The sequence below is a fragment of the Zea mays genome, chromosome 7 (assembly GCF_902167145.1).
Source record: "Zea mays cultivar B73 chromosome 7, Zm-B73-REFERENCE-NAM-5.0, whole genome shotgun sequence".
In the NCBI taxonomy this organism is placed as follows: domain Eukaryota; kingdom Viridiplantae; phylum Streptophyta; class Magnoliopsida; order Poales; family Poaceae; genus Zea; species Zea mays.
The window spans coordinates 9427383-9437259 of NC_050102.1; the positions used below are offsets into that span (position 1 = coordinate 9427383).

General features: G+C 52.0%; 1 protein-coding gene and 1 non-coding gene across 3 annotated transcripts; one reads left to right on the forward strand and one right to left on the reverse strand.

Moving 5' to 3' along the window:
• Positions 1-283: 283 nt before the first annotated feature.
• On the forward strand, positions 284-356 carry TRNAF-GAA (transfer RNA phenylalanine (anticodon GAA)). Its single transcript has one exon. It is a non-coding gene; the product is annotated as a tRNA-Phe (tRNA).
• Positions 357-1169: 813 nt separating this feature from the next.
• On the reverse strand, positions 1170-6764 carry LOC100193277 (uncharacterized). 2 transcript variants are annotated; one of them, NR_159663.1, is made up of 13 exons: positions 5914-6764; positions 5636-5726; positions 4958-5050; positions 4663-4753; positions 4162-4266; positions 3555-4058; positions 3323-3458; positions 3030-3223; positions 2815-2923; positions 2466-2614; positions 2116-2373; positions 1639-1700; positions 1170-1538 (listed from the first exon to the last, which is right to left on the reverse strand). NR_159663.1 is itself a non-coding variant. In NM_001367017.1 (11 exons), the coding sequence occupies exons 1-11, from the start codon at positions 5941-5943 to the stop codon at positions 2139-2141; spliced, it is 1737 nt and encodes a 578-aa protein (NP_001353946.1). In that variant the 5' UTR covers positions 5944-6452; the 3' UTR covers positions 1914-2138. The 2 variants fall into 2 exon arrangements, 1 of the variants encoding a protein (NP_001353946.1); NM_001367017.1 differs by lacking the exons at positions 1170-1538; positions 1639-1700 and having other exon boundaries at positions 1914-2373; positions 5914-6452.
• Between the last annotated feature and the right edge of the window lie 3113 nt (positions 6765-9877).

A 9877-nucleotide genomic window follows, 5' to 3' on the forward strand; every position in this document is an offset into this window, starting at 1 on the left:
GACTACAAACGGTGTTGGTTGCGTACTCATCCCAGCATGCAGCATGCTCTGTTGCGTACGTCCAGGGCGCGCGCGCGGTCGCGTCCACCGTCCTCAGTCTCGTCATGGTGCAGTGCAGACGAGGAGTTGACACACACCCTGACACAGACACGAAGCGTAGAGCGGCGAACAGGCCTGGAGGACGGTGGAGGGCCCGCACAGAGGAGACGAGACGACGACCAAGACCAGCAGTAGTAATACAAAATATTATAACAAAACAAACATGAAAAGGTGGTACAACCAAGCGGGGATAGCTCAGTTGGGAGAGCGTCAGACTGAAGATCTGAAGGTCGCGTGTTCGATCCACGCTCACCGCAGTGGATTTTTTTTTGTTTTTTTGTTCTCCAATTCTGTTTATGAACTTCGAATCGGTTCTGTCATTGAGTTTGTTTTTGTTCTCCAATTCACAGTCCTTGAGTTTGTTTCCTTTTGCTCAGAATAGCGGAAGAGGAGGAGGGCAGGCAAAGGATTGCAGGCACGCCATCGTCTGCACTGCACTGCACGCACCGCCGGCACACTGCTCACTGCTGCATCCTGCAAGCCCACGGCCGCATGCTCCCTCTGCCGGCGTCCCTGTTCATCTCGACCACCTCAACCAACGCCAACGGCAACGGGCACACAAGAAGAAAGAGACAAACTGAGGCACCGCACCCGACCTGTTGCCGCTGCATCCATTGCGTTGGCATCGCAGCGCAGACATCTCCTCTCTGCCTGCCTGCTACCCACACACGCGCACCTCAGACTCAGAGCATCGCGACCTGCTGCTGCTCCACTGTGCTCTGATAGATGGACGACCACACAGTACCACACCTACACGTATACTCCTGCTCCTCCATGTACTGTGCTCCTCTGCATCGGCGTTCGCACGCGCAAGCAGAACATGGGCCGCTGCGGTTCGGTACTGGCGACAGTGATAGCAACCGTCACCAGGTAGGTCTCCGTGGACTGATGCATGGAGGGCCCAAAGTTCGCCGGCGTCCGTCCGTCCATCGTCCGGCAGCAGGTAAAACAGCGCTTGGTTGACTGGACGGACATGGTCGTGTGGATTCAATGGGTAGCAAAGCAACAGCGGCAAAAATGAGTGAAAATGCCTTGCCCCCTCAACCAACCAAACTGCTCTCTAGCCATGCTGAGCTTATCTTAAAAAGGTTCCACGACTTGCATGGCAAGCACAGCACAGACACCAGCAGGTTTTTACAAAGTTTCTTACAAACGAAAAGAATCATCAAAAAAAGAAGAGGAAGAAAACATGTTGTGTTTGCTGACACTCCCAAGGTCCACCTACCAAAAAAACGAGGAAAACAAAATTGAAGCAAATGCAGTTGCTAGGAGGAGGAATAACTAAGTGTGGGCCGGCTAAAGCTGGGGGTAAACTCTATAGCCAGTCAGCGGCATGCCTGCTGCTGCTACGTCTCCGACGACGAGCGGCGACATACTCGTCGTGCGTGTCCCGCTGTTGCCTGCCTGCTCTTGGTGAGCAAAAAATACCGCCCAGCGTCCTGCAGCAAACCCGCCCGGCATATATATAACACAGCACATTGTTAATTAGCTAGCTAGCTAATTTGGCTTTCTGAGGAAACGAAGGATGGTAAGCCGAACCTTTTTTTTCATCCAGTTAGTGTCTGCACATTCTCTCTTGGGTGCTGTTGGGGGAGGGGTACCTGCCATCAAGCAAGCCAAACAAAAACACACCGTGCCATTAGGGTCCGGGTGTCACCGACACCGAGCATATGCATCAAGTCGGCAAACAGATCGCCGAGGGAGGAGGGGCCGGGGGAAACGGAATTGTTTAAGCGTGCTCGCATCTGACTGCCTAGAGAACTGAACTGAACTGAACTGAATCTGGAATGCACAGTGGAGAGCACTAAACTAGTAGTAAAAAGCCAACGCTTGCCAACAGGGAAACAGAAGAAAAAAAATGAACGCAAAGTCAACAAAGCGCAGAGGGCATATTATCTCTGCAGGGCCTCGAGATTTGGCAGCCAGATCAGAGAGTGCAAGCTGTGGTATCATTTGGGGACTACTTATCAGTGACACACACAAAAAAAAAAAACACACACACACAAGTTAGCTTACCTTCTATTATATCATGCTATAAGTCAGCTCAGCAAAACTTCATCATCTCTCAGTCTATAGCTCCGAGAGCGCGGCAACAGCTCCTCCACCTCGACCCTAGATCCGAAGTACCCGGCGTTGTTCCTCCTCCGCTGGCGCACGACGCCGACCTCCGCCAGGAAGATGCCATACACCGGCCGGTGGTCGGAGAAGCGGGACTCGCCGCGGACGTAGCACAGCTGGCTCAGGCCGTTGCCGTGCCAGAGGATGCGGTCGCACCTGCCAGTTCGTCAGTCATGCGTCTATGTTAGCTGAAGGGATGATGCATTGTGCATCCAGTATAGCTAGAACAACAACAAAAAAAAAACTACCATGCTGGCGTCCTCCGCTTCTCCTTAGGGTGCCTGCCCTCGCCGGCGTACCGGTCTGAGTTGAAAGAGTATTTGTACGTGGGAGGGAAGTAGATCCTCCCTTCTTTCCAGCCCTGGAAAACTCGTCCGTATCTCTGTTGCATCCGCAGCTGTTTCAGTTTCAGAAGAGGTAAGCTCAAAGGTGTGCCGTCGCAAGGAATAAATTTTTTAAGCCCTCCACTTCTGAAATAACTGAATAACAGAGCCTTCAAAATTTGGTAGCTTGCTAAAGTACATTTCAGACAAAAAAAAAAGAACTGAAATATATGCTAACGAAAACACACACACACGCACGCACGCGTCGAATTACCTGGTCTTTCTCCAATAACTGCTTCCAGCTATGCATTTCCACGAGAGCCTTCGCCGAGCAGTAAGACAGGGCGATCCGGTAGTTCAAATCCCCAAGCCATATAACCCGACTGCGATGTAGCAGCATAAACAGTTAATAAACAGACAAGTCTCTGTTTGCCTCTATATCGATTCGTGGTCTGCTGAGAGATACGGACGGAACATAGAGTCTCTTACTCGTGCTCGAGGATCGTCTCAGGTGACCTGACGTCACCGGCGCCGCGGACCCGCGGGAACCTGGTCTTCCTTAGGATCTCCAGGACGTCGGAGTTCCTGCGCAGCTCGTCGCCTTCCTTCTCCCCCGAGGTCAGGTGGCAACATACGAAGCAGAAGCTCGTCTGGTGCAGGCACATGCTCACTGAAATCGAACCCTGCGACAAGGACGAAGGGGGTTCGGTTATTCAGTTCTGTTTTTGGGGGGACATAACATAAGTGACGATGACTAAAGTGTTACAGTAAGGAACGTTTACCTTGTTTCCGAGATAACCCATCAATCCTCTACCCACGCAAGAGACTTTCAAGTTCCTGACGTCGTCTCTTATTTCATTGCGCACCCAGACCGTGAGAAATATGCCGACCATTTGTTTGCTGGCAACTAAGCAATACCTGAAAGCCACATGCATACTCAAAAGGGTTGGTTTGGAAGGAACTAGAGCCCAAACAGGTGGTGCAGTTAGATGCATTCTGAAGCACTCACAGTACCTGGAGCTGTTTGATTGGTCATCGTTCTGTTCGGAAGGTGCAGATGCACTGTAGCTATGAGGGAATGGTGAAACTTGTACGCTGTCACCCATTTCCATATCGATTGTATCCTCATCAGGTGATCCGGGGCAACGCAGACTTCCATCAAAATCGCTTGGTCTGCCTCCTAGGTTGACTGGATCGCAGACGCTGAACCTGCGATCTAGCCTTGGCTGCGGGAACATCAAGTCCCCGTCCATTCTTAAGCTACGGCTGAGATTGTGGAACGACCGACGGTGGAAGAATGAGAAGTTGTCCTGCCTTCTCGCAGACCCCTCGAAGTCGGCGTCTAACTCGACAACCGGATCCAGGACTGGTGAGGGTGTATGGTAGCCACCACCACAGCCACTAGATCCAGGATTCTTGTTCAGCGTCCGCCTGATAAGGGACACCCACTTCTTGGCTGGAAGGTTATCTTCAGTGCCAAGAACGTTTCCCGCGTTCAAAGGGACAATCTCTTGAAACCTATCGACGATTCAAAGATCAAGTTAGCTGGAAAAAAAAACTAAAAAACACTACCATCTGAATCAAACTAGCTTGAAGGGAAGGCCATCCGACTGATACATACCCTAAGACATAGATATCGGCAGAAGGAGAAGTATGGAGCCATTCATCTAGATTTAGCCCCCTGGGTGGTGACTTGCCACCCACGTTCCACGTCGCAGCGAAGATCCTGCATGCAAATGGACAGAAGAGAATAACGAGCCATAAGATTCATTTAGCTTATTATCATTGCAGTCAAACTGTATGAACTACCCAGCAGTAATATGGACGATGATTAAAGCACAAAATATTCCGACCGATCCACTAAGGGGGTGTTTGGTTTCTAGGGACTAATGTTTAGTCCCTACATTTTATTCCATTTTAGTTCCAAAATTACTAAATATAGAAACTAAAACTTTATTTTAGTTTCTATATTTAGCAATTTATAGACTAAAAAGGAATAAAATGAAGGGACTAAACATTAGTCCCTAGAAACCAAACACCCACTAAACTGAAGCTTCCCAGTTTTACACGGCAGAAATGATGGCCCCCTAGCAGAAAAACAGGCGTGGCGAATCAATGGTACCTGTAATCTTGCACTTCTGTCAGGCGTGCTAGGTCGAAATTATTCCTCCCTCGGCGAGCGCGTTCGGCGCTCCGCTTCGACGACGGCCGGTCTAGAGGCCCACAAGTGAAACAAGCAAGAACAAATCATTTAACAATGGCAGAAGAGAAGAGCTGATGCAGAACAAGGATTGTGGAAGTAGGTAAACAAGTGTAACTGTGGTGAGGAGAGAAAAAGCTGCATCTCTGGAGCTGCTGTAACAGAGAAAAGGGTGTGGGTGTGTGTGTGCGTGGCCCAAATGGTTCATTGCACTTACCAGCTCTGCTTTTCTTGGCAGTGCTTGCGCTCGCTTCGCTCGAGGAACAGCTGGGCCTCCATGATCCACCGCCGCCGCCGCCGCCGTCCCTTGCTACAATGGATCACAATGCCAGTTGAGCAGAGAAGAAATCGAAGGAACCACACGCGAAGGAATTAAGGAAAAGGCGCTTGCTTTGCTCGTGATCTCTGGTGAAATCTCTCTACCCGGTTCAGTCAGGAAATCGATTCGGACAAATCAACCAGACGGTTTTTGCAGGATCTGTTGCAAAAAAAAAAGGCGGATATTTGTTTGGTGGGATCCCTTGTTTGGTTGGTGGACCAGTACGGGGCTGGTGGTGCATCACGAGATCAAGACCGGAAACTGATGTGCGCAAAGAGATGTCTACGGGCGGAAAAAAGTGTCTGATAGCAACATTTCACATGGTTGCTGATCTACCATCGATCGAGTTCGAGTCGACACTGGGAATCTAATGCGGATAACTACAGAAACAACTGGGCGTTGACTGTTATTAAGAGGATAACCTCAACCTCAAGCAATGGGCGTTCTTGGATCAGGCAGGCTATTTCCTCCCCCAAACCAAACCATACCAAACCGAACCAGGAAGGAAAGGTAGAAATGGGCTGCAGCCACCACTCGTGTCGTGTCGGGACGGCCAAAGCGATGCATCAACCATACCCTGGTGGCCGGCGTCGAAATCGGCATGGAAGTCCTGCGCCCTGGGCCGGATGTTGAGCCACTTCCTGACGAGGGACTTGGACCACGAAAGCTGCACACGGCAAGGAGAAGAGCCGGGAGGAGACATGAGCTGCGGGGTCACGAAAAAAAGGAACGGCGAGCGCCTACTGCTTGGCAACTGCTAGCTGCTACCACAGCCTGAGAAAAATAGAGCTTAAAAATGGAGAAGAAGGGAGGGGAGGGGGAAAAAAAGGCATTGAACCGGCCGCCGGTGACACCTTGCTCTTCTTGGCGCTTTCTTCCGTCATTGTCTCATAGCTCCTGCTCCGCGCTCAGCACACGGCACGGCAGGCGGCGCATAGGGGGATCTGTCGCCGCGCCGCCACCACCACCACCGTACCTCCTCAAGCCGCGATCTCCCTGCAGCGGGAAGACTCGAATCCAGGATCCACTCCTCAGAGGCGGAGAGGTTTTCACCCGGGGGTGGTCTTCGAATCTCAGATCGAACTAGCCACGGGGCGAGGCCCGATCAGGCAGCCGGCCGCCACGAGCCGAGCCGAGCCAAGATTGGATTTTTTTTTTTTTTCCAGAGGGCGGAACCGCCAGCCCTCCAACGACCAGTGGGGAGCAGCAAACGGCGCAGGCCGAGAAGCTCTCTCCTGCCGGCAGTGCAGCTGCCGCCGCGCCGCCACCCTCCTCGCCAGCTTTAGCCGGCCTCTAGGACGACGCGGGAGCCGGGATTCGTCGGCTGGGTACCAAGGCCTACTACTTGTAGGCTGTAGCCCCGTAGCACTTGCTAGTTGCTACTACTAGAGAGAATACAGGGGGAGGTGGGGTGGGGGTGCTAGGAGTTGGAGTAGTAGGACACGAGGTGGCAGGGGGAGAGGAATGCGGAGAGGGCCGGAGGACGACAAGGGGAGAGAGTAGAGAGAGAGAAAAAAAGGGATGGTGGAGGAGAGAGAAAGTGAGGCGAGGCTTGTTGTTCTGTTCGTGGCGCTGCTCTTTTTTTTCTCTCTCTCTCTACCTCCCCTGCTCGCGCTGGCTGCTTTGCTTTGGCCTTGTCTCTCCTCCACCTTTTTTTTTTCTCTCTCTCTCGGCCTTGTCGCCCAAACCCCCAGGGAGGGAAGAGGAGGACGGACGGAAAAAGAAGAGCCGGCGGCGAGCAAACGCAGCAGCAAAGCTGTGGCCCGTGGGCCGTGGGGCCGTGATGCCGAAGCAAAGGGAGGGAGGAAACAGGGAGCACATGTGGCAGTGGACTCGAGTGGTGGTGTGGACTGTTACAAAAGGTTTCACATGTGATCAATCCCAACTGGTGGCAGTTGTTGCCTAAGGGTCGCACCCCTTGGGGACCCTGTGTACTACACTGTATATACATCTATCTCTGCAATAAAGAAACTCTCCTCTGTCATTTTGTCTCTGTTGTTTTCCATTCACCACTGAGCACTGCAATAGATTACAACACGTTATCAGCACTGTCTCAAGGGAGAAATCAGAGAAGGGAAAGAGGAAGAACACGCTGTTCTTGACAAGAACAGCAAGATCGATCTGCACATCAACAGCAAGGTATGGAACATACCGTTTCCATGCGCATACGCCGTATGCGCGAAGTTCTTCACATTGTTGATGATGCGATGTTGGAAGCGTTCACCGTTGGGCAAGCCGCAGCGCTTCCACCGGTGCACGCGATCCCTGAACGCCGTGTGCAAGTGCAAAATGTGCACTTCTGCGTTCTCCATGGATGGACAGCGGTGGTTCCGCTGCCGGTGGTGGAGTGTGGACTCCCCACTGCATCCCCGTCGCCACCGGCGCCGGTGTTTGACGCAGGATCGTCTGCATCGGCCCCCATGGATGTCGATTTGGCGGCACCATCATCGCCTCCGCCGACTGCAGCGGCAGTTGCTCGTCGTTCGCCATCTCCACCAGTGCCTGTGGTCGTCGGGACTATTGCTGCCCGTCGTGGACAGCCCCCACGTGCCGTCGATGCTCCCCGTGGACGCATTATCTTCACTGGCCATCGTCCAAATGGAATGGCCTCGTCTCCCTCCTCCAACGGGAGGGCCTAATGGCCCTCGATCCGGCCGCCTCGTCGGCCGTTTGGGGGGAGGGGGTGGAGAGCGGCGCAGCAAGCCTCGGCGCGGGCGCGATCTGCACGACACGGCCAGCGCTCTGCGCGGCACTCGACTGGCGCAGAGGCATTTTCGTCGCGGCCCACGGAGCGTCGCTCGGGCACATGCAACCAGAGCGCGGGCGAGGGAGCAGGCGCTCGGCGCGGCATCGACCAGGGCGCGACCCCGAGCGAGTCGCGTGGAGAGGGAGGTGCGCTCGGTCGGCTCTTGGTGGCCGGACCTGGCAAGGGCGCGGCCGGATCCGCCTTACGGCGTGGGCGAGCGCGGCTCAAGCCTAGCCGCAGCCCTAGGAGGCGCTCGGCACAGCCTCCTCGGCCGAACCCGACGGACAAGGCGGTGCCTGGAGCTCCTGCTCGGCCTCGCGTACGGAGGCCCGAGCCGGCCAAGGACCGGCGGCGAACGGCTCCGGCGGCGGCTCTGCGCCCGGCGGCTGGCGGCGCTCGGACAGGCCCCACGAACGCGCGCCGGCCAGGCGGCCTCAGGCCAGGCGCGGCTGGGACTCTCCTGGGCGACGGCGGTTTCGCCTGGCAACTCCGGCCAGGACGCACGCGCGACCTCCACGTGGTGTTGGCGGCTGGGAGCTCCTCGCCCCTGGCGATGGCCAGGACAGTCCCTGGCAGCGGCGGCTACAGGGGGCGGTTAGGGTTGGAAACCCTAGCCGCCCCAATATAAAATAGGCTTTTGGGCCTCTGTTGGGCCGCCTGGGCAGGCCAGCTAGGCTGGGCCGGCGTGCAGGCCTTCTGGCCGCTGCCTGGCTCGCCTGGCAGGCCGCCTGGGCTACTTTCAGAGGCCTAATATAGCCTGTTTTACCATTTTAAATTCTGAATTTCTGTATAAGACTATGTTTATATGCATTTTCAGTTCAAAGTTACCTTAGGCGTCTAAATTCGTGATTTAGACTGCATATATTGTAAAGACATATCTGTTTTATTGTAAATTTAGCAGATTTTAGTTCGTGAATTATTGTTTGTTTTTACATTAATAATTCACATATCTCTACTTGCTATGATTTACGCATTCATTTATGTTTGCATATAAATATAGCATTTATTAAGTACAGACTTAATAAAACTCATGCAAATATGAAATTACATTATTTTGGATTAAGAGCATAGGGAGATAGAGTCCTAAGCATTGGCTGCACTAAATTCTTTATAGAATTTAGTAGCCCAGAGACCGTGCTTGTGGCAGCATTTGGAATGCCTATCTCTATGAGGTCTACATCCCTCGGGATGATTACCTACACGTGCTATCCAAAATAACAGGATATGGAGTTATTGAATTTAACTTTGATAATTAGTAGAGCATGGGTAGTGGAGACCTAAGCATTGGTTGCGATTTGTTCATTCATGAACTTATCTGCCTAGAGACCATGCTTTTAGGCAGCAAGTTTCTTGCCCACTACTAGATCTACCTCATTAATTTGAGGATTATCTATACTATGCTTACTAAAATTCAAAGTGTTTATTCAATTGGAAGGTTTGGAACCTCCAGGCAACTCATATCACATGTAAGAGTTAGTGAATTTTACTTTGATAATTAGTAGAGCATGTGTAGTGGAGACCTAAGCATTCGTTGCGGTTTGTTCATCCGTGAACTTATCAGCCCAGAGACCGTGCTTTTAGGCAGCAAGTTTCTTGCCCACTACTAGATCTACCTCATTAATTTGAGGATTATCTATACTATGCTTACTAAAATTCAAAGTATTTATTCAATGGGAAGGTTTGGAACCTTCAAGAAACTCGTTACATATGTAATTTTGCATATTGAGCTTACAACATCACCATTGTGACTATTAATTTATGCGTAAATTAATGGATGTCCATGGTAATGACTGTAGGAACATGTCAACCAAAGAGTTCGAGGAACTCGCCCTTGATGGGCATAACTACCCAACTTGGGCTTCAGATATTGAAATAACTTTTGCTTCTCGTGGGATCATTGATGCAATAGCAGCACCCATCACTGGTACTGATCCAGTGAATGATGTTAAAAAGAACACAGCACTTTTCCTTCTGAGGCTTTACATCCATAAGGACCTTAAGCAAGAGTACCTTATGGAGAGATGCCCTCATAACTTGTGGAAATCTCTCAAAGAGCGCTATGAACAGCAAAA